The sequence below is a fragment of the Adelges cooleyi genome, unplaced genomic scaffold, assembly GCF_023614345.1.
Source record: "Adelges cooleyi isolate 19-005CV unplaced genomic scaffold, UGA_ACOO_1.1 ACOO_flye_CR_arks_rails_tigmint_CR_PRNA_108, whole genome shotgun sequence".
Lineage (NCBI taxonomy): Eukaryota > Metazoa > Arthropoda > Insecta > Hemiptera > Adelgidae > Adelges > Adelges cooleyi.
The window spans coordinates 1148323-1173621 of NW_026095761.1; the positions used below are offsets into that span (position 1 = coordinate 1148323).

At 33.5% G+C, this 25299-nt stretch overlaps 2 protein-coding genes across 2 annotated transcripts; both read left to right on the top strand.

Moving 5' to 3' along the window:
* The first annotated feature begins 9148 nt into the window (after positions 1 to 9148).
* On the top strand, positions 9149 to 16993 carry LOC126847537 (uncharacterized). Its single transcript, XM_050587847.1, has 2 exons — positions 9149 to 10269; positions 14892 to 16993. Exons 1-2 carry the CDS (start codon positions 9800 to 9802, stop codon positions 15661 to 15663), a joined length of 1242 nt encoding a protein of 413 aa, XP_050443804.1. The 5' UTR covers positions 9149 to 9799; the 3' UTR covers positions 15664 to 16993.
* A 1154-nt stretch (positions 16994 to 18147) lies between these two features.
* LOC126847538 (uncharacterized) lies at positions 18148 to 23820 on the top strand. Its single transcript, XM_050587848.1, has 2 exons — positions 18148 to 19101; positions 22791 to 23820. The coding sequence occupies exons 1-2, from the start codon at positions 18623 to 18625 to the stop codon at positions 23548 to 23550; spliced, it is 1239 nt and encodes a 412-aa protein (XP_050443805.1). The 5' UTR covers positions 18148 to 18622; the 3' UTR covers positions 23551 to 23820.
* Positions 23821 to 25299: the final 1479 nt, after the last annotated feature.

Here is a 25299-nt window from a genome sequence, read left to right on the forward strand (position 1 = left end):
TTACGGCCTGGACAATATAATATGCGAAGAAAAAGCAGTTTGAGAATAATAAAACCGTATTATAAACAGTTTATATTTTTATTTCGTCCATAGCTGTTGTCGAAACAAATGATACATTCGTGATCCGCAAAATACATAATTTATCACAAAGAAACCGTCGTAAATGCACTTAAATTAAAAGAAAAGATGCTCACATTATTGTCTTGCGATGCACAAGACCGTTTGAAGAGAAGATCAGGATAGAGAACCGCAGAGAGTATCGTTTTTGTTTAAACCGTACCTAATACACGATTGACCGGTAAATGCGGTAAAATCAAATCCCACATTACGATCGGCATAAATATTATATAATATGTATAATATATTTTGAACAAGCGTTTCGAATAAAAGTATAAGCTAAAAGTGTAAAATTACTTGGGGCGTCGCGCTCATAGCGTGTGTGTGTGTGTGTGTGAAGTACCTACTTAACGTGGCGTGTTCAGAGCCCATCTCCCGTCACTAAATTATGCAATAAGACGTGGATTGGAAAATCCGTGGTAAAACACTGTCAAAACAGTTTTGAATATTTTATGCGGTTTCTAGTTTTTGCCGCCCCTCTTTGGCCGCCCCTACCGCCGGTCGTTCGCGCCTACCAGACAGGGCCGTTCATTTTTGTTATTTCACAAAAGGGCGACGACAGACAACACGTGCTCGACATTGGCGATGGGTTAACAAAAACGAATGAAAAAAAAAAAACTACTTAAGGGTGAATGTTTAATGGGCAGAAATGCACCGCGTCGCCGTGCCAAACTTACTGCTCCTATTTTTCAACATTGCCCTCCCTATTTTATGTGTAGGGTACGAAAACTTCCCCTAGCTACACGCGCGCCTCTCTATCGAGATTACACTTGTACATTAAGTCTCGACAGTCAACGGTTCATGGTGATATTTTCTTTGCACCGGAGCGTCGCGTCGTCACACTACATATAGTTTTTACTGCACTTGGGTAGGTATATAATAACAATCAATACTTACAAGAAGTGTACAAGGTCCCCGGTAGAAGAAACTCGTTACATATTATACTAAAATGTTCATGAAAAACACAAACAATCGTCGATCGCTTAACTCGCTTATCAAAAAAAAGTACAAATAATCAAACCTCTCACTATGAGTAAAATACAAAAGGCACACTAAAATGTTGTACACTCGACTTCTTGTTTCCACGATTCCTTTTAAAGTTTCTAAGGTTCTAAGAATTTCATTTGACTTCTGATATAAATCTTTACACTTCAATTAAGTGTAATAGTATTAACATTCCGTATTGTACAATATCTATATGGCATATCTTTGGCATTATCAAAAGTCCTTCAGATATTCTTGAATTATCTAGTTACAGTATATACATTCAAACATCGGCTACATGTTATAAAATTCTCTGAAAATTATCTAGATGTCCAATTACAATAGTTGAGAAAAAATAATGTTTAATATTTTAACGATAAAAATCTTTTAAAATACTTGGCAGTACTTTAAAAGTTCATTGAACAACAATTACGGATTCATTTCACGCCATAACTCAACTTAGTCTAATTATGTAATTCTACCGTCAAAATGTTAAGTGGCATTCGCAAAACCCATGGCCGCGTTTGTGACCAAATAAGAAAAAGCTTTAATACGTCTGTCAAGTCCTGAATCAAATATTGTATTGTTATAGCGCATTACAATAATCAAAATGTATAGTTATATTACCATTGCACAACGATATCACAATTTTATTCTGAATCAAATGCATTGTTATAGCGCATTACAACAAACAACATTGATAGTTGTAACTTGTATTATCATTTTAAATTGTAATTGTAAATATAAGGTTGAACACAACCTGCCTGTAACTTATGGTCAATTGTCAATATCATTTTGTTTTAAATATTTTACCCTCTATACAGTATACACTAGGTATTATATTTCAAAAAAGATTACTTATTTATTTATTACCTACCTATGAGGCGCTTTATCGTTTTTCTGGAAGTCATGTTCACCGCCAAAACGGCTACCTCCTAGGAAAAATTGTATATGCTAAAAACTACACCATATATAACTAATCTGAACATAAGCGACACAATTCTAAAATATTATAACAAATTTTTTCACAAATGTTGCCTATTCTCGAGCCCTTAACAAATAACCGACATCGGACTCTTTTATCAATATATAATATAACTATTTATATGATGAAGAAAAAAAAAGAAATTAAATTTTCTCACATTTGGCATTTGTTTTTTAAGCCAGCTTTTTTTTGCAGGTTCGATTGTTGGAATATGTATTTTTTTAAGTATGCAATTTTCTATACTGTAATAATTAAAATACTTCATTGTTGTAATCGGTGCTGTAACATTGGACAGGGATCCACTTGAAAATGTTTCATTGATGGTTTGCAAATACCTGGGAGTTTATTATCGTTAGAGAATTTAATGAAGAGTAGTTCGCCTCCCAAATATGTGCATAGCTTAAAACTAAAACCACTGCTGGCTTACAAATTATATTATTTAGCGTTCATTCTATTTGGACAAGTATTTCCACAACATAGTTGTTGTGCGCGATTTTATCACACAACTGTTTACAATAGCGGAACGTTTGCGTCTTGATGGGGTGTAGACGGGTTGATACAGTATAATATACTTATTCCCAAGTTGCGCGGTTGTTACACGTTTATCTTGCAGACCGGAGTCTGTTATAAAATAATCGGCTACGACCTCTTGAGGGGGTAGCGGGTTTGGAAGTTAGATAGACGTTCAGGTATATGCTTAACGGGAAGGTTGGCTGCTGATCAACTTCCTACGAGTCGGTATAAACTTTAGATTATCCAAGTTTTAATTGTTATGAGCGAAAAGTCATGTTTGGCCGTGTACAAATCACAATAATCAATTACCTTAATGCTCTCTCTTAGGCAAGTAGGCAACAGTGCCAACGGGCAACGCCGACCGCCAACTCATAACATCATGAGAATAACAGGGATGTGCGACACAAACTTAATTTACCCAAACCTGAAACTATTACCTAAAGTTCATGCAAAGTTTATAACAGCGCGTCGTTTCCTATTCGGCTAAGTTTTCGCTTTCCATATATTAGAAATGCGACAAGTGTTAGATGAAAAATCGCCACTTAAGTATTAACAAACAAAGTTTCGCAAATTAATCATCGCTCTACCGCACGTCGTAATTAGCACATTACATTACAATATAAACGCGTTGACGTTTTAAATTAATTTTAACGAAAAACACCACAACAAATTACGTCCTTCTGGCAATATTGCACACAAGCTAATAGAGAGACTGAAGGTTTGTCGGAGAAACGTTTGGTAGCTGTTCAATTTTAATTTAAAGCAAACGCATTAGTACGGCCATTATACTAGATTACTAGACTTTGATAACAATACTTTTAGCTTTGATGTGGGACTGAAAGGAAGTAACTTTAACGCGGTTCTTTGTGATGGTGAGGCTGATGACACTGATTTAAAGATATAATACGTCATAGGTTCTGACATTAGGCAATGACAAATTTTGTTAATGGCAAATAAAACAAAATTAAAGTTTAATATGAACTATACTTATATGAACATGTTATATTGTTTGATTTATTTCAAAAAAAAATATATCATAAAAAAAAAAATAGTTTTTTATCTGTTTATCCTAACATGTTACCTGATAATCTCTCAAGTGTTTATTATTATTATTATTATGTAAGGAGTCAAGATAGTTCTTGATAACTAGAATAAGCTTAGCTATAATATCAAATATACATGTTATACAATTCAATTGTATTCAAGTACATTTTGATTAATTGAGTAACTATAGAATATGTACCTTGTAGCCATGTTTATAACAACACTGTAATTGTATTATAAATCTAAATTTTTAATATTTATTTAAATAGATACCTTTTAAACCTCAATAATTATTTAAACAAATAAAAACCGAGCATTTCTATATTTATTTGAAAACAGCAAACGCCAAATCGCTGGTTTTGCCCGTTTTGTAAGCTTTTATTTATTTGTTTTTTTTTGCGGTAAATTGGACACACAATTGCAGCTGAACCCAAAAATTCTTGTTTACGCGAGAGCGGTCTTGTGAAATCTGCTACGCTACACCGTATGTACATATAGATAGAAGATTTCAAGTTATCAAACGACGTGGATTTGGTGGTCTCGCAGATTTCCTTGAAAGGTTTTTAGAGTTTAACATTACAGCAGAGCTTATCCTATTTTATGTCTTTGGTCGAAATGTGTGACATAAAAAACTGAAACCAATTACCTTATTTTAGATTTCCGAACACTTATTTTAACAACAAAAACGTCAAAGACCTGAAAGTTCAATACAATCAAAGTCCAAACTTTAGTACCACTCAACCAACAACAGTTTATAACATTATTATGTAATATTACGGAAAAAATATACTTGAATAAGCGACGACCAATTATTTAAGCCGAGAATTTTCATTTTTAGTCTCAAAAAAAAAAAAAATTATAAATTAACATCTTTAACGACGTAACTATACATATTTTTTTACAAATCCTGGCACGTTTTGTCGATTTTGTGTTTTTTTAATGCAGTACCTGTTGTAGTGCAAGTTCGGTGCTTGCATTAATAGCGTTCGCACGTGTACCTTGACCTTGCACCGGCGAGTCTCTTATCTTAGTTTCTTAGTTTATACGTATCTCGGACTGCAGTTCCTTATCTTCTCGACACTCGCCCGTAAACATCGAGTTACATATTTTACACAATTTCAATTCCTAAGTTTGTTACATAAAAGCTAATTATAAAAAAAAAAAAAAAAATGAACAGATATTGTGTGAAGCATGTATAGTGTGTGTTATGTGCCAGTTGCCATCACCATTTTGAGTTAGAGCTCAAAGTTTGTGTGCAATTTAATTATTGGATGATAATTTATTGCTTAGGCTTGACAGATTTAGTCGTTAAACGAAAATCAGGGTGTGTGTCATGGTTTTCAACCCGTTGGCAGACGTCATCAGCGCTACTGACAAACTAATGATTCACATCGGATGTTGGACTTAAAGGTACACAAGTCGTATGGACCAATAATGCAATTACTTAATGTCGACTCTGCTATTGGCCACGATTCTTCACAATGTGTCCGGCTAAGCAGATCAATATTCGACCTGGCCGCTGTAGCTTTTGTGTAAACAGAGAGGAATTGTTTGCTTTCCGAGTTTTCCTATACATACATAGTGTATACCTACAAAATGTTATCTCTCGCGTTTCCAATACCCCGGGGAGATCCGTATAATGATAATCTACATTGAAATTTATTAGCTTCATTTGTATCTGCTTATCAGATCTGTAATATAGCGCTATATTACAACATATCATTTTCCAGGCGGCCGACGTACGACAATTATTATTTGTGTTTGTTCCAATAAAAGAGACAATACAGGCAACAATACTATAATACTACTCTTGATAAACTCATCGAAAAATTTGTACGGCAAAAAAACAATTGCTCATTCATTAAGGCTTTCTAGCTAATCCTAGATCTTCTCATTTGACCTCAATTTTATCAATCACGCCTCTTTCATATTAGCTGTTATTTGTTTAAATTAATTATATTATACAATGCTGTCAATTAGACAAATATTTTAAAAGTAAATTTGCGTTGTTTAACTGTTTTTTTTTATGGTGAGCGTGGGTCAAGCGAAAACAATAGAAAATTAAAAACATTCCAGAATAACATCAGTATGCCTTTTGGTATTAACTTGAATAGAAATTAATCATTCCTTTATTCGTGTTTATGGTCTCAACTCAAAATTTTAAAGACTCAAACAAATCATAAATCTGCTCGCGCTTGTAAAAACAACATGGAAACTTAAGAGCTAAATCTAAGTGTAGAAACAGAAAAATCATAATAGAATCGATAATAATTTTTGCACATGACACGTTATCGTTGGCCGAGTCAATTATATCATTGTATGGACCCTTAGTAATTATATTTTCTTCGGGAAACAGCCGGCGGTGACGTCGGCAAGATCGACCTAATGTAGTGGTGTGATAAAATATAACATTGTTATTATTGTGATTTGCACATGATTCTGCCAATGACGTCTTAGGAAAAATGTCGAACACGACATTTACCTTATGCTACCTACGCCGTGGAATCGCTATATTGGATTTTTTTTTAAATACTCTGCGGTCACCGTGAAAGTTTCTGACTTGATGTCTGGAATTGAAGTGATATTGCTTGGGGACGGCGCACGAGGGGGCCGAGAAATGGTTTGCATCAGTTAAACGACCCGAGAGGGAAATTTCACGGTCGGACTAACACGGCCTGCGTCGTCTCATCCTGAGAAAGATACGGCAGTTAAAAGATAACAATGATCAATAAATTGAAACAAAAAAAATAAACAAAGAAGAAGAAAATATATGTATACAAGAATCGCTGAAATAGATGTAGGTATATTGTATTTGGCGAAATGCAAAAGAGCCGATTCGATCCGGTCGGGTGCATTCGTTTAATTTATACTTAACCGCCGTACACCAAAAATCAAACTACTCCAGTATGATTACTTATGTTTGTCTGCATTGCACCTTAACGAAGAAGGCATGTCATTGTAACTAAATTACAATTATTTATTTTACCCAGCATTTGTAACTGTATGTATGTATTTGATGATCGGTAATATTCAAAATGAGAGTTGAGACCATACTCTAAAAGCTTCTTATACGATTCACTAATATTACGCTAAACAAAATGGGACTATAAATACTAATGCGAGCCATTAAAAAAATAATACAATGTACAATTCTGCGTATAATAGAGATGAAAATTGTAATTGAATAAAAGAAAAACGTGATTTCTTTTAGTTGCAGAGATATGGCTGCACTCGATATTATTGGTTTCTTAAAAAAAAATCGAACTTAAACGCGAATAGCTTTTTTAAAGTCGGTTGTAATTTTTTTTTGCATAGTTCAATATTATATTAATTACGATGACCAATAAAATACACACTGAAGTAATTTTATTTAATTAATAATTATATTATTTATTTATTTTACACAAAGCGGGTATGTGATAAAAAAAAAAGAAAGTTGTTTGAAATTTCTTGGTAACATAATTTATGGACACATTCTAATGAAATAATATCAATTTTAAAAACGTGTATTTACCCATAGTTTAGTTTATGCTTTCAATTTAAAACGTATATACCTACTTTGATTTTGAAAGTCTAAAATGGAATTTGTAAATTAGAGCACAAAAATGTCTAATCAAGCAAAACAGAAGTTACTACAATTCATGTTTTTGTACCTGTAACTTCAAAACTTCCTTTAAAAAAAATACATATCCTGTATTTAAACCATATCATGTATTGTATTTTATAAAATAATTACTAATTAAGATCAAAACTGTTTCCTAAAAACTCATTACTAAGTTGCTAAAATTTCACCTCCATATTCTTTTAAATGATAAAAATAAAATGCACGTATTATTAATTATTATTATTTGTTTACTTTATTTACTAAAGCTATCCTAATCTTTAAATAACCTGTAGGCTGAAAAATTTGCAGCCTGAGTCATACTTTGTGCAAACATCGTTATCTGAACATAACAATTGTGTTTGTTATATTATGTATTTTTTAACTACCGAGAAATCTGAGTAATTCACTCATACAACAAATAATCTCATTGTTTTTGCAAATAAGAACAACAGTACTATCGTTTTATGGCGTTCAAAACAAAATCTTCAAATCCAAATAGAAATAGAAATTCAAAAACACATAACCACGGTTCTTAAGAATCACTATTTAAATTTAGGTTTTATGTATCATAAACAAATGCGACAGACTTTGCTGGACCATTAGCAATATAAGTTCTACATAGTATTTATAAAATTAAATTAAATCAATTAAAGTATTGTATGAAATACAAATTTCTAATCATACAAACACGAATACAATTTTAATAAAAAAAGACTGGAGTCGTGATTATGTTTGTTACGAATTAAGAAACCAACACAGGCGTCTCCAAAATGAAGAGGTAACTTTGTACCCATCTAAACCTTCCTTACCCATTATAACTAAAATATAATATTTGAAATTAAAAAAGTGGCGTCAACCATTCAATATCGGCCTGTGGCCCCACTGAATGGAATAAATAAGCCATGAGCCCGTTTGGGTTATCGTTTATCACATTTTATCGAATAATTCACGGTAGCACACGAAGTGATGACTGTCGGTTGCCTAATACGGTACAAAAGGTAATTTAAAATGGGTTAGATAGGTAAATACAGGTCATGGGCGTGGACAAATTTTCTTGCCAAGTATAACGTTATTTTAAAAATCAAATGTTAGCTTTTAGACACAATTTCAACAAATGTAAATGCTTTTATGTACATCAATTTTGGGCTTACTCGGGTCAAACAGGGGGAGGGGATCCCGTCGGTCCCTATTATTCTCCGGGTCATAAATCCATTACTGGTGCAATCCTGATGGGCATCGGTCGACGGCTGTTTGTGGTCAACCGGACGCTTTTGATATCCGACCGGAACTTTGGACAGCGTCAAGTATAGTGTACATTATTATGCACATCGTCGCACTACTGTCGCAGTGCTGTCTCGACTCGACCCGACCCGACCTCCTCGTCCGCTGTTCCCGTATTTGTCCCGCGGGCTATGTACGTGTAACGCGCGGTCTTGACAAACGCTACTCCGGATCCGGGATGTATAATTAACGCAATGGATCCCGGTGTTCCGGGCAAAGTGCATACAACTATGGCAGTGCAACATGTCGATGGCTGTGGCCGGAAACGTGGGATCACCGACAGTTTACTGTAACATAACACTATAGAGTGTTACACAGAGTATATACAGTATATTTATATTATACATACAGTGTACAGTATATATACGCATATTATTGCCTTCTGTCCAAAGTTCATATAATTTATTATATTATGTATTATTATTATTATTTTCTTATGCCACGTCCGGCAGTGGAGCGTTCAAAAGCCGGTTCGGACACAATAATACTACGGTAACGGCCATTTGCCGATAACATTATTATGCGAGTTGTCGATAGACCTCCCTTTGGGTTTTAACGGCGAACCGCGAACGGCCTCTCTCTGTATACATACAACAATACTATATAGTATGATCCTATGGCGAAAAACAATAGCCGTTTTACTCCAAGCTCAGCGTATCGTTATTGTACACGCACCGATATTAATATGCGATAATTAATCTTGACCAGCGGTCACAATCGTTCGGGTTGCGCCAATGACGACACATACATATTACACGGATTAGTTTTGGATCGTCCGACATTTTTTTGTTTATCATTGTTGTTGTATTAAATTATCTTGAATACTATATTAATCGGGTTTCAGCGTAATACCGGCGTGTAAACGCGTTTGCCGTCGGTTAAAGATCAACCGTTAAACCAACAATATTATCGTACATAATATTAAATAAAGTATTTATTTATTATGATATTATTTCTATTGCCAATATGCGATTGTGCTTTCGCAATACTCGACGAACACGTTTGGACGATTACAGTTGACGTTAACAGTTGCGCAACATGCAAACTAGTATTTTCGACAACCGACTATTGTTTAAATAATCGTCGTCCGTGTATTTTCATTGTTGACCGTTGACGTTTTGAGACAATGTTTGTCTCACCCGATATCGATTCGCACAGTGCCGGTGACGCACAGATAACCGTGAACGCGTTCGGCCGTCGAGCGCCGCAATAGCCGGTCGCATTGTCGATAAACGGTCAGCGCGGCCAGATACAACCGCAAACGTACGGGAATGACGTGGACGTGGCTGGGCGAATTGGTGTTCCCGTCGCTGGTGGCCAACGGCACGTTCGGTCCCGGCTGCCGGTATCTGTCGTTCAAGCCGGCCGGCCGACCGCCGTGGACGTCCACCGTGGTGTACGGCAAGGTGCTGGTGGCCGGCGTGCCCGACGAACACAGCGTCGTGCTCAAGGTGAAACACCGGTGCCGGAAGATGCGTCACGTGCTCAAGTGCGACATGCAGTTCCACAACGAGATCGCAGCCTACGAAAAGATCCTTCCGTTCCTCGTGGGAGCCGGAGTGGCCGAGGACTACGGGTGTCTGTTCGCAAAGTATTACTACGGCCGTAACGCGTGCGGCAAAACGGCCGAACAGGACGTCATAGTGTTGAAGGACATGCGCACCGAAGGATACGAGCTGTTCAAAGACAGCCTGTTCCTCGACTATGACCACGTGGTCGCCGCTCTACGGGCCTTGGGCAAGTGAGTTTTAACTATATAATAAGACAGACAACCAAGTTCCTAAGCCGGATCGACGATCGTACAAAAAAATATTGACATATTTAAAGCAATACAAATTACATTAAATAACGTACTATCGAAATAGTGTTTATATTTTTAGGCGATATTCTAGGTAAACGTAAAATAATTACAATAAATGTAAGTATGCAGTCAAATCCGGTTTACATTTTTGGTTTGGTTTTAACTTTAAAGATATTATGAAAAATATATTTTCCATGTTATTCGGGTTGACCAGTTGTTTTACCTTGTTTCGTATATAATATTTTATCTCTATGGTTATCGGCGATAACATAATGTTAAACCGCACATCGATTTTTAGAGTAATCAAAATATATTTGATATCTACATTGATTACGAAAATACAGAATGTACTGCATGTTGTATTGGGATTTTTCTTTCTGGTACTAATAGTTGTGTTCTAACTAGTTACCCAAAAAATGAAGGACTTTTTAAAAACTTTTATAATTGAATCGGATAACCCGGTAACGATAAAGCTCAAATGTGTCATGTCTCATGTGAATAAATTGTTATCCTATTTGTACGACGAATGCCGCTTACCTTGAGTAATTATGTTATTCAATTGTTATTATTATACCCAGAGTCGTCAAGAGTAAATAAATATTTCGCACTGTCAACGACTTTAATTTATACTTTTATTACTAATTAATAATAATAATTGTTATTGTAGTGCAAGGTGGGAGAAATCGCAGATAAAGGGCAATACGCGACCTTTGCCTTATCTAAAATGCCATTACATAACACTCAGGTTAAAAATGTATATCTGGATAGAATAAAACATTATTATAAAATCATTTGTTTGAAAACGGTTTTAATTGTGTTCTCTTCAACGTACGCTTTGAATTTTTTTTTTTACTTTGAAAGGTAGGGTTGCGTTGATATAAGACGTACCTACGGTTAATTTTTGGTTGATACATTTTAAAGCTAGAAAATTAGCTTAGGTACACTTTTAAGTATTTTAGCAAACCGAGTACGGAGTAAGCATTCTATATGTTATTTATTAAGTTCAATATTATAGTTTATCGATAACTTTACTTTTAAATATTATTTTCATATTACCTATACCTTTAATAAGAAATAAGTGTAAGCTAATTCGTACCTATGCCTACGGTTTTGGCCTTATTTGGCCCGGTAATTCAAAATAATTGTTTGTGATAATTTATAACAAACATAGGTACATAATATTATCGAATTATACGAGTATGATAAAATACATTTATTAAAACTTACAAAGAAACACATATAAGTATCCGTTTAATCGTACCTATTGGGATACCATTTGTTTGTTAACTAAATGTGAAGATATTATTGTAAAAAGAACGTCATAAAATATTCTCATTTCTCAATGCATGTAAATTGTATGACTTAATGCCATTTCGCGTGTTTTTTCGTGCTTACTCAAATTTCTTTTATTTGTTTGTAAATATTATGTTATAACTTCTGACCTACAACCAGAGTCTATAGTCGTGCTACCTATTGGAGTATTTATGTTTTTTTATATCTCATGTATTCCTTTTTAAAAACAAGAATATAGATTTTCTATGTACTCATACAATTTGGTCAACGTAAAACTCTTGTTTACCGTTAGTCGAACGAATCAGCAGTACAGCAGTCAGCCAACTATATTAAGCTCTAGCGGATATAATAATATTATTAATGTAGGCCTTTTAGTCTCATCAACTAAAACTTGACGTTAACATCCGCAAACAATTCCAGTTAAGACGCTTAACCATTTTATGTTAGGGTTCGCCCCTTGAAGATCTTTTTACTTTCACTGAGAATTCACATATCGATAGTGTTTTATCATAAAAATATTATTATTTTTTATTCAAACTTCTATGTGGGCTAAGTGAAATTTTGGCCAATTTTTCTTCGTTATCGTTTTGTAAATAATATTCGAGAAATCTCTAAAAGCTTTCTCGAATTCCGTGAGTTATGATGTCCCCAGAAGCTTTATGCCGGACCCTGTTTGCCTTTGTGATTTAAACGGATAACAGACCCGTTTAACATTGGCGGCTGCCACCAGGTGTCGACCTAATTTTCACTAATAAACGGATGCGTTAATCCGATTAGACGAGCCCCAGCACGTTTTCGGTTCTCGCAAGAAAAACATGTGTATTACTTCGAAAGTTTTCTAAATATTATGTAAAATCATAATGAGACTACACAATAATTGATTCATCTACCACAAAATATTAACGAAGAGGTCACACGTTTGGACATTGATTTTAATATTATGTTATGTTATTATATTATGTTTAACGCACAATTTGTATTTATTAAAATGCAGTCATCGACCTCGCGGTCGCGGTTTTTATTTATATTAAATATATCTATATTTACACAATATTTTTAAATTTCTCTAATTTTTTATTTACACTTCGCATTGAAATTATTTTTATTTATTTTTTAATATCAAATATAAATTTCTAGAATTAATTTGTAAATACTACTGTGTTAATAATACAAATACCTAATGTATATACAATATACATGCACTAAGTTTACTAGACGTTGGTCTGAATGGAAACAATAATACAAACTTTGTCCAAACATGGTGATAAACATTATCAAGCAATACATTTTTTAAATAGGTGTCTTAGAGGATAAATATTAATGATATAATTGATTACAACCTATCGTTAGAATAGTAAGACAAAACATATAATAAATAATTGAGAGGATAAGACTTCAACGAGGAAAAAAATGCTGTCATTTAAAAGATTACATAATAAAATACTGTAAGATAAAACTAAAATAATAACACGTGTTGTAAATTAAAAGTTCACTATTAGATTTTCAATTTTCTTCTTAAATTGCTTACAAAAAAAACCATGTGCAACAAAATTCGATGACATTTTTTAAAATTTAAAGTTTTTAAAAAAGTAGTTGTTTTTTTAATAAAGGATGCAAATTATTTGTATTATATGAAATAATACTTTATAAGAAATCGATAATGTTTTATAAACATTTTTTAAACTAGAAATTAAAAAAAAATGTATATTAATATTTGCATGCAATTAGAACATTGGCAGGTTTTGAAATTTACATCGTTTTGTTAACCGTTATTTTTTATTTTTCCGATTTTCGGAGGATATATATTATTGTAATAGCAAAAATAATTTTCAAATATTTATATCTTGTTTAAAATAAAACAATTTCAGTAAAAACCAATGGGTAAAAGTGAAATGATGTACGATTTAAATATGTAGAATTCCTCTTATGTTATATTATTATAATAAAATATGTTAATATAATTCAAATTACGCGATAAGATGCGGTGTACTAAAATGTTTGTATAAGTTGTGTACATATTTTTAATTTTCAATATTATTCTAAACACCAGCTCAAACATGACGATATAACAGTTATCATAAAAATTGCATCAACTTATTATGGATGATATATCAGACCGTCAAGTATGCATATGTGAAATCAAGACATTAAATAGTTGTATACTTCATATTTAACTGGTTATATTATAAAAAAAAATTGTAACTTGTAAGTTTTCGAGATCATAAAAAATAATATTTTAACATTAAAACCGTTCTCCTGTTAACAGTAAATGTCATTGTTACACGAGTTTTTATATATACTCGGGTACTACTACCAAAAAAACTTTGCATTATCAATTTATAAAAGTGATGTGAAAGCTAACGCCAAGTTTAAGTAACAAATTATAATTAATTGACTTCATGCCTATGTTACCGACATGAAAAGTTTTTTATTCATGTCGTACCCCATAATACCGTGAAAATACTGTAATGTTGTAGGCTAGCCGCTAGTATATTAGAACAGTAACGATTATAGCCAGACATTACCCTAACGGTTATAGTACACTGTACACTTAAATCTGTTTTCTTTTGAATTGCATTTTAAAAAGTTAATTAAAAGAATAACGGGTTCTCTTATATTTTATATATTATTTATAATATTATGCAATTTACAATGTCTCGTGTCATTACATTTATGTTGGCCATCGAAATTCTTTATTCAAATATGAATATAGAGCAGTCTGAAGGAAAACGGTTTTTAACAGTTGACATGTACTTGTATTAAGCGAATACGTTATTTAAATAATAATTACCTACTACCTACTGTTCTCAGAGCGAGACTAAGCTCATTAACGGTTTAGCGAGTTTGATTTAACTCTTAAAAAAACCCATTTAACTATCTTGTCAAATACCTTACATTACTTTTGTTATTGTTCAATCATATTTGCTAGAACACAACATAAATATGTTTAACAATACCGTTATTGCAGTAACTACAATTATAAGTCATGTCTAATGAATAAACTTACTAAATAATAATTATGTTTAATATTTCTTGCTTAAGTTTTATTATTCGTTATGAAGAACTTATATATTAAGTAAAATTAACAATGCTTCTTTTACTCGTCTTCTTGGCTTTTTTATATGTTATTCTAGTGATGTGTTTTTTTTTAATTGGTTAATCATAATAAAAAGCCCATGGTCAAATTACGCAATAAAATAATACAAAATTAAGTAATTTACTGTCGTAATTTAATAAAATATTTATACGGACTTTTACTATTTGTATAGATTTCACGGAATGTCGTACGTCGCTAAATCAAAAAACCCGTTGCGGTTCCGAGAGCTGTCCAGGCACGTGTTGGACACTCAATGGGACGCGGAAGGACGATGGATATTTGGTGACGCAGAATTGCGGACGTTGGCCATGCGCGGAGTCCGTCCGCTGATGGAACGGCCTGGGTACGACGACGGGCGCATGGACGCTTGTCTGGAGCTGTTGGCCAGCGCCGAACGGAACCTAAGACGGGTGATGCGCAGCGACGGCCGATGGTCGGTACTGTGCCACGGCGGCTTTTGCCGGGACAACCTGATGTTCCGATACGACGTGGTGACGGGACGGCCCACACACGTGCTGCCGTTCGACTTGGCCGGAATCCGGTGCGGCTCGCCCGCGCTGGACCTGTCGTTTTTCTTGTACATGAACACGGACAACAGGCTGCGGGAAAACCGGTGGGAAGATCTTCTGGACGTGTATCACGAAGCGGTGTCGCAAGTGGGAGCCGCCGAGGGTGTGGCCGTGCCAGTCAGGGACGACCTGGACGCAGAAATGAAGACGCACGCCTTGTATGGACTGGCACACGTTTCGTACTTGTTAGCGCTGACGGCCCGCGTGCCCGACGACCACGACATGGTCAGCGAGTGCAAGCGTGAGTTCGACATGGCCACCGACCAAGAGAAGGTCAACCTGAGCATGGATGCTGGCGGACAGGCGAGCACCGACCTGCTGATGGACGTTGTCAAACATATTGTCGACAAAGGTTATACCAAAAAGCCTTTGTGAAAAAAATACCTACTTCATAACATTCTACTCTTGAACAATAGCACGCGCAGTGATCTAGACCATTTGAAACGAGACCGTCATCGATTAGATTTACCTCAAAGTTTTCATGTAAAAATAATTATTTCGGTTTGTATTGAATTTGCATATTTACTCAAACGTTTTATATTATACACGGTTGTTAAGTTTTTTCTGAAGAAATACACCTTAATGGTACCATTTAATCGAGTCTCACGATTCAATCTGACTACAAAAAATACAGTCTAATCAACTATTTATAGTAAGTAAGTAATTCCAACATCGTACCCTTTGCTAAAATTCAATAACGTTAAGCTTGATGAAGCTGTCTTTAAACGCAGAGGTATTTCCATTAAAACTGTAAAAAAATATAATGTTCTTCTTATAAATAACATCAATAGAAATGTTTAATCAAAATTGTTCCACAGAATATGTGTTAAAATTTCAAATATTTTAATGTACAATTTACATTTATAATACATATATTGTAATTTTTAAAGATGTATTTTGCTATCATAAATATAAATTAACATAATTTTTTTTAAGATTTTTTAATTTAAAAAAAGCTTAACGTTAACGTGCTCTTGCTATTTGGTTGTGAACGGTTGTCCACCTCGTAAAAATGAAATTGTACTTAATATTAAGGCGAATGGGCTCAGAGAAAGTGAGAAAAGATTTTAAACGCCAAAGTAAAATTGTAAAACACGAGCTCTTACAATAATTTAAGACAAAAACCTAAAATACTATGAATTAGTAGCACATTTAAAAATATAACAAATATTTTCTCAGCTTCTCAGAAAAACTAAAATATAACCAAAATATTTGTTTAAAGTTATGAAAAACATTATTTATTTTTATAGTAAAATACAAAAATAACTATACAGGTATACATAGTTTATAAAATGGTGAATATAAATTAAGATTAATATTTAATGTAATCTCATTTTATTGCATTTCAATCGAACGGTACACTATATTTTTTTTCAAATTCACAGTATCAGTTTTATTCCAAAAAATGTATACTGAACTGACGAGTCACCGATTTGATTATATTGTAATGTCAATTAAATTCATATTATTTTCATTCAATGGAGTAAAAATAATATGCTCTTTATGGAGAGGATAATCATTTTATGTAAAACATGATAATAGTTAATATTACAGTTTTGTTATGTATTATTATTGTAATTATTTGTTTTTTTTACTTCCGTATGCGACGATGCGTTTTTTATAATATACCTATCCGCTTGTTGCTAAACATACAATATTGTAAGTGGTACAGATATAATTGTTAACCTTGAAAACTATTAAATTATATATTGTATACATTTGTTATTGTGTAATTTTTTTTTTTTTTTTATTGTATTTTTCTTTCAAATACATATAAATAATATAACGAGTTGTCAATAGAGTATTTTTATTCTAATAACATTAAATACATTACATTATATATTGATTATTATTTATTACACCTTTACATAAATATGGTAAGTTAAGTTATTCTGGTGTACTGAGAATTAAATAAAAATATTACTTTAACAGAGAATATTATATTGCTCTATTGCCAAATGTAGTTATTATAAAGTCTGAAATACAACTCTGGGATAATCGTTTACTGAACATTAAGCTTAAAAAATAAATACTTAAACGTAACGTCGACAGAGATACTTCCGCAAATATATTTTATTTTGCATAAAGTTCAATCATTTATTTTTCCTCTGAATTCATTGTCATTAGTCCAATTACTACTCGCGCAAGTTAAGCTGATTTTTTATTTTAAACATCTAATTGATTAGTATAGCTGTTTAAAATCTAATATTAATTCAACAAATCAAATAAAATCATAGTTCTATCTATTTTTTCATACTTAAAATTTATTTTTGTTTGTATAATAATAATAATATTTATATTGTTAAATATAGTCAAGTTATTTTGATAGTTAAAGTCGGTAGTCGTGGCTATTAGTTGGGGGGCTAAATATTTGTCAAAAAACTAATAGCTTCTCAGCTTCGCCACGAAGTTCAAAAGTTGTTTTAATGAATTTCGATCATGCCAACTTATTTTCAGTATTATTTTTTATTAGCTTTAGGGTGTAATTTTTAATGTACACATTTTTTACAGCCAATTACATGATGAAGTTAAATATATAATATTATTATCAACAATTCATTGTTATCCAGTACGTACCTAATATTTTTTCATTGATCTTAGATATAATTCTATTTTAATTAGTGATGTCATGATTTCAGTTAATATTCGAGAGTTACGAATATAAGATCTTATATTTTATATTAAATGTGTTCTTGTTAGTTTACGGTTATAACTGAACACAATGGATGTATGGTGCATTATAATTTGCCTAATTATCTAGATACTGACTTCGATTTGTCTCGCGGACTCTGCACCGTTTGATTGTGCGTTAATCTATAGACTTCAAATGTGTTAGTTAGGTAAAATAACAAATCAAATTGTTTCGTACATTTTGTTGTATATTTATTTTATTTTTCGTAAAAAACGTGCGTCCTTATAATATTTTATTTTTTCTTGTAACCTATTCTATAAAAATGTTATAATACTTAACTTAATAGTTAAACGAATAGCCGTTGTGTGGTATCAACCGTGTTTGATTTTTGTCAGAGCTGTACAAATATTTTCATTGCCAATTTATTGTAAAATAGGCATATATTTTTTTAAAAAAAGTGAATTCCTTCGTTATAGGTTTAAGGACGTTACGTAATTACTCGTTATTTAACATATATTATATTATTAGTACATCGAAATAGATACCAAGGACCGGTTTTGATGCGTTTAGGTATGCCGTTGGTCGACCATCCGCATGCTGACCGCCTTAGTTGAACAACTACGGCCGAGCGGCACGCTCACCCCATCCAGGTGTACTGTAGTCGACGAAATATCGTATTGAAACAATTTTTTCCTCCTGAAAATGACGTCCACGCTTTCGCTGGTCAAGCAATCGTTACCGGACATCGTGGAAGCCGGTGCGTTCGGTACCGGTCTTCGGTTCGAATCGTTCGTGGAGGACGGCGACAAGGCGGGACAGGATCAGTACGCGTCCATCGTGGTGTTCGGCGACCTGTCCCTGTCGGGCGGCCAGCGTCTACAGTTGGTGGTCAAGTTCAAACACCGGTCGCCGTTGCTGCGTCTAGTGTTCAAAAGCGACCAGCAGTTCCACAACGAGATCGTCATGTACGAGCGGATCATACCGTTCCTGGAACAGTGCAACGGCCCGGCCGCAGCACCGATGTTTCCGCGTTACTTTTACGGACGCAACGTTTGCGGCGAACTGGCGTTGGAGGACATGGTCGTTTTGGAAAACGTTTGCCCATCGGGATATCGGTTGTCCGAGGAGCGAGTCTTTCTCGACTATCAGCACGTCAAGATCGCGTTGATCGCATTGGCAAAGTGAGTAAAATACAAAATGTATAAAACAAATAAGAGGTCACAAAAATGTAGAATCATTTAATAATTGCTCGCACATAACGATCGGTTACGTTCATTGAAGTTTAGGTGTTCCATAAACATCATTTGAATAACTGATTTTTTTTTTTCACTATACAATATATACAATATACGTACAATAAGTATAAGTATTACAAGTTAGTAACTTGGTTGGTTCGAAAAATGAAGCTACCCACAGACGGTTATACATTTTCAAGGGCGCCCGCAGGGGGAGACTACTCCCTCAGCTTCTCTGCAAAAAAAAAAAAATATCCAATACCCCAAAATTCACAAAATCTATTGCGAAATCATAGTCGCCCCCCCCCCTGAATTTTCACTTGCGAGCCTTTTTGTAAATTTGGCTCTTTAATAGTTATGACGTAAGAAGGTCTCTGCACCTCTTTCTTTTTAATATTTTAGGTGGATTGTTGGCCATCGTAGGTAATGTAAGGACTTTTACAAAAGAGTTTGGGTGGTTTTGCAAAGTGAATAACTCACTTAGTCGAATAGAGCTGAACTAGGGCCCTTGTCAATATGCGCTACAAGTACACACAATATTGGGCGCATAAAATCTCCGCCACAATGAAATTTTTTTAGTGTAAGCTCTGCCAGAAAAAAAACAGGTAAAATTGGGTATAATATACATATTATGTAAACTCCGCCCGACAAAAAAAAACAGGTAAATTTGAATATATGTAAACTCCGCCAAGACCATTATAAGACCATATTGGTGTTATTTGCAATAATAATTTATCAAGTATGTAAAATATGCTAATATGTGTAAGTAACATAAATGTATGCGTAATAAAAAGTAATATTTGTATGTACTTGGTCAAGAAACAAATAAAACAATTTAAAAAATGTTTAGAACTAGTAAGAGTTTGTAATAATAATTTATGTTTTTTATTTTTTTAATTGAAACTGAAATGTAATGAAACGGTTTTTAAATATTCTAATTATTGTATTTGTCCATTATTATAATCATAATACATAGCTTTTTCTAATACTTGCATTTTTGTGTATGACATGAACTAATGTAAATATTTTTGGTTGCATTTGTTAACATAATATTTCGTTTCTCCACTTCTACAATTTTAATGAATGCACTGCAATTTTTATTATTGCATCTCCATTAAATTTCATCGGATGCGTAAGTAATGTTCTTGTTGTACTTATAATTGTTATATAAAACTAATAAATTGCCTCGTTGGCCAGTTATTTAACTTAATTCAAACATTATAATTCAACTGATATTTTACTACTTTTGGACTTCTATTGGAGTGAATTTAAGTGCAAAACAATTAATATTAGAATTTTTAATAACTCTAGTATAGAAGATGACTAATTTTACATATTTGTAAATCCACATTTATACAATTTTTTTAAGTAATTATTATTTTAAGTTCAACTATTGGTTGAATTATGATATTTTATTGTAAACTCGGTAATTATTTCTGTAGTATATTATGACTATGTTGACGTGGACTATATAAATAGAACGTCTTTATGGTATTAGTCAATGTAATACATGATTCCAATTAGTTTTTATCAAAACAGCTAACTTATGAGCACTGTTTCAGTATTTCAATACAAAATCAGAATATTGTTCCCACTTAAAAGATAACCAAGGTTTTTTATCAGACGGTATACCTCACTAATCACAAATTTAGTAGTTGTTTTAAATTAATAACATTATTAAAATGTGTAAATCGATAAGAAGAATGTAACATACATGAGTTCACATTTGCGTTTAATTCGTATTCGAGGTCATATAAACGCATTTACGATGGGTTAATGAAAGTCATGTCATAGTTATTATTTCAATTTTATTCCAACCAAAAGACATATAATAAACGCGGTTACCGGTTTGGAAGAAGTTACACAGATTTGAAAATAATCGTTGTTCACATTCTTTGAATGCAAATGGCTAGCGGTTTAAAAAAATAAAAGTTTAAGAAATAATTTTTTTCCATAAAAAGGAGTGGTTAAAAAGGTGGTTTTTAGTGGCAACAATCCAACTTGATGAACACGATTTGCAATCTATCCCGCAGGCGTCGTAGTTAGGTATCCTATTTAAATGTCTGTACTTTAGTTATACAAGTATACAACCAAATATTTATATTGTAGTAAAATGTCATCAATTAATACAGCCTACACAAGTGGTAGCATTATTTTTTTCGGATAAATTATTATTTGTCTATATTACAGTCTGGTATTTTTTTTTTCCAAACGTCTCGTTTTGTTAATATATAAACATAATTTTGTATATAAAAACAAAACAAACTAGAATAAGCTAATTTATTAATTAGGCGAGATTAAAATATGAGAATTTATTTGAATGTGTCAGTGAAACGATTCCTATGGTTAGGTTATCCAAAAATAATTTGTATCTTATTTGCTCCGAAACAAGGTTTAGATATTACTATTTCAAACCAATAAAAATGTGCATAGTACTGAATAAATATATAGTGATTTCACTAGGACAGCGTGACACTAGGAATGACTTTTTTCTTAAAACTATTCTTATAGATGAATATAAAGATCTTAGGTACATATAAGTCCAATGCCTATATCTATTAGTTGTTTCAGTCGGTTTTGAGAATATCCGTATAGATTCCGTATGATGATAGTATAGATATATAGTGTATACTATTAAAATGTGTGTTGTACCTAATCAACAAAGCGGTGTGCCAAGTTAAACACGGAGCACAATAAGACCCAGATTATTACTCCATAATACGTGAATATGCATTAATTAAGTTTAGTATAACGTTTGCAGTTATTTTAATAATTGGATTTAAAATAAAAACACGTTTATATTAAACAAATTAACAAAAATGTATTAAAACCTAGAAAGTAGCCATGACAATGGAAACAAAATATTAATTATTGTTGAATGTTGGGTGTTACAAACATATATACGAACTTTAAAAAAGACGTTTGAGACTAAGCTCATCACAGGGTTAGCAACAATCTAGGGCTATCGATTGAAGACAAAAATAGTTGTGGTTTAAACAATAGTAATTGTCAAGTAGCGATTGTGGTGCTATTTTTTTAGTATTTCTTCAAAACTTTTATTTGTTTTATTAAACATAAATTGAATTATATACAATTTTATAGAAAATCGGTAATTATAAATGGCACGATTGACGATTTCATATAAAAGGTATTAAAATGTTGAGTTAAAAAAGATGTATACATATTTGATTCACAATCTCGACTCTATTTTAACGTAACAACTGTCGACTAATTCCAGTGAACCCAAATTTTGAGTTTTATGATCCTATGGCGTTTTCGGACTAAAATGTAGATAAATACGGATACCGTTGAACCTAGAACAGAGGAATAGAACGGTGTCAACATTGAAGCCAAGTACATATGTAGTTGTATATTATTATTATAATGATGGATATATTAGACGTTGACTATCAAGGTTTTCTGGTTATGGAATTGCTTAGTTATACAATTGTTAATTAAGGAAGAGTAATTATCGTAATATAAATAATAATTACTGTTTTTTATGATGAATTATAATTAATTCATTTTTTCAATGACATTTTATCGTACTTAACCGTGGATGCGATTTTGATTTTTTTGCATTGTGGACGTCGGATTTATTTACTTAATTTGACGACCGTTTTTTGTGTTAATAGATTTCATGGTCTGTCGTATACGGCAAAGCAGAAAGACAACGAGAGGTTTTTAAAAACACTCGCCGATATGCAGGAATCGCAGTGGTCCGAAGACGGCCAGTGGGTGGTCAGGGATAACGGTATGACGAAAATGGGCAGAAGGGGAGTGGACCTGCTAATCGAACGAGACGCGGAAAAGTACCGGGACAACGAGCACGTACGGAGGCTGTCCGAGTTCATGAAAGACCCGGACAAGAACTTGCGGCGAATGATGAACGTGCACGATCCGCTGTCGGTTCTTTGTCACGGCGACTTTTGTCGGAACAACATGATGTTCAAGTACGACGAGGCGGGCAAGCCGGTAGACGCGCTGCTGTTCGATCTGGCCATGATCCGGTACGGGTCGCCGGCATTTGACCTGTCGTTCTTTTTGTACTTGAACACCGACAGGCAGCTGCGGAACGAACGGTGGGACAGTCTGATTGACGCCTACTGTTCGGCACTTGCCGAGTCCGTGCCGGACGGCGTAAACGTGCCGGATCGGGCGCGCGTGGACGCCGAAATCGCCAAGTACGCCGTGTACGGGTTGTCGCACGTCACCTTCTTCTTGCCGATCATGGTGGACACCGAACACGTAATGGACCTGAGCAAGTATGGCACGGTGTCCGCAGACGATTGGCTAGACTTACTGATGGCCATGGGCGGCGCAAAGGGTAAGGCATTGGTAGCCGACGTGTACGAGCACGTGGTCAACATGGGATTCACCGATTTTGAATTGTGAGGATGACGTGGTGACCGCGCATACAGGATGATTGACCAATGGTGAGTCAAGTGCTGTGCAAACCACTGAAGGATAATAACGTTTGTATACGACTTAGGCTCGCCCTAGTAGATCACCTTGTATGCGTCACGAAGGACAGTCGCTTTTGCAGGTAACATAGCGATACGATAATATATGAGTTTATTGTAAACTATATTGGAAAACCTCTTCAAACGCGCTACTCTTAATCGTGTTAATATTTTTATAAATAAACAAATTTCAGCAATTTTATTTATTATTTATTTTGTTATAATATTGTAAGAGTATAAATATTGATGTTTTGTAATTTGTTTTATCATATAATAATACAAATAAATCTATTTTCCATTCGGAGTTTAGAACCTTTTCTTAGAGTAGTATTTACAATTTTTATGAAGTTTACAAGCTAAGAGGGGGGGGGAATGTCAATACTTTAATTTTCTTGGGAAACTTAAATATATTAAAAACACTATAGGATAAAAATTTTAGTTTTTATTTAATTAATTTATTAAACATATATAGGTTATAATATAAAATATTTTTTTTGTAAAAATGGTTATATTAAACCTGCTTTAACGATTGTACAAACTTATTTTGTTTTTAAAGATTCTTTTTCTTTCGTTGTTTTCCACTTTGACAGCTGTAGTCATTATCGGGGTTATTTGATTTTTGGGTTGTAATTAATTAGGTTTCTGGGACGATTAAGGGTTTTTAACGATTGGCTGGAATAGGTATTTTTGCTGAACAACAATTATGGCTGACCAGTGACTACTGAACTACATCATGACCTTTTTTCTCCCGTTTCTTCCAATACAGTGTCCATACCTTATAATTGTATATATTAAAAAATATTTCCTAAAGCTAAATCACATTAACCGAAAAATTAGTTGAAATTATCAAAATGTATACAAAATTTGTTTTTGTCTATTATTGTCATTACGTTGTCACTCCCTTCCCTTTTTTGCCTTTAGTAAAAACCTAAATTAAGCTAAGCAATAACTTATAAGGTTTAATGTATGAAATGCAACTCAGTCACCTAAAATATTTTAAAAAAAAATTTACAAAATATAGCTATTATTTTTAGAAATAATAATGAGTGATTTACGTCGACTGGATCTTCCTGTACCTATATAAACATTGATACCGAATTTAAATTTAAACCTATAATCTATTTTGATACTTTTTAAATTTTAAATTTGCGTAAAATATGCTCATATTATGTCATATCCAATAAATATAAATTATATCAAAGGTAAATGAAATGATCGAAAACCACGCTTTATACAATGTAGTATCTGATTAGTGTAGTTTATGGATGGGAACACTAGCAAAAATGTATGTGGCAACGGTTGTATTGTAATTTGTGTATAATGATAAATGACAACACCACGACAGACGGGCTAATGCTAAACCGTTGTTGATTTTGCACTGTCGATTTTACACTTATTCCGCTGTTTGACATTTTGCAGGCCTATACCGTGTTCCTGTTACCGAATTTGTATAGCAGGGCAGGCGGGTTTGGGACAGAATGTTTGAGGCTCGTGTTGGTACGTACTCCGGCCAGGTTCTCCCTGCGGCAATACCAAAAAACGACCAAATAAACCAAATAATAATAATAAAACAAAAAAAGCTCTACACACAGTCCCGGCCGTACAGTTTTACGTTAGTCGGCTGTGCCATACAACTCGGGGACAGCTCATCATTACAGCGAAAACCATTGTTACGAGCCCA

What these genes read in the sequence shown, in the direction of transcription:
- LOC126847538 (XM_050587848.1), top strand. Translation starts at nt 18,623, where the DNA reads ATGACGTCCACGCTTTCGCTGGTCAAGCAATCGTTACCGGACATCGTG. An exon ending in GCGTTGATCGCATTGGCAAA is followed by an intron (nt 19,102 to 22,790) that starts GTGAGTAAAATA and finishes TTGTGTTAATAG; the next exon opens with ATTTCATGGTCTGTCGTATA.
- LOC126847537 (XM_050587847.1), top strand. Translation starts at nt 9,800, where the DNA reads ATGACGTGGACGTGGCTGGGCGAATTGGTGTTCCCGTCGCTGGTGGCC. An exon ending in GCTCTACGGGCCTTGGGCAA is followed by an intron (nt 10,270 to 14,891) that starts GTGAGTTTTAAC and finishes CTATTTGTATAG; the next exon opens with ATTTCACGGAATGTCGTACG.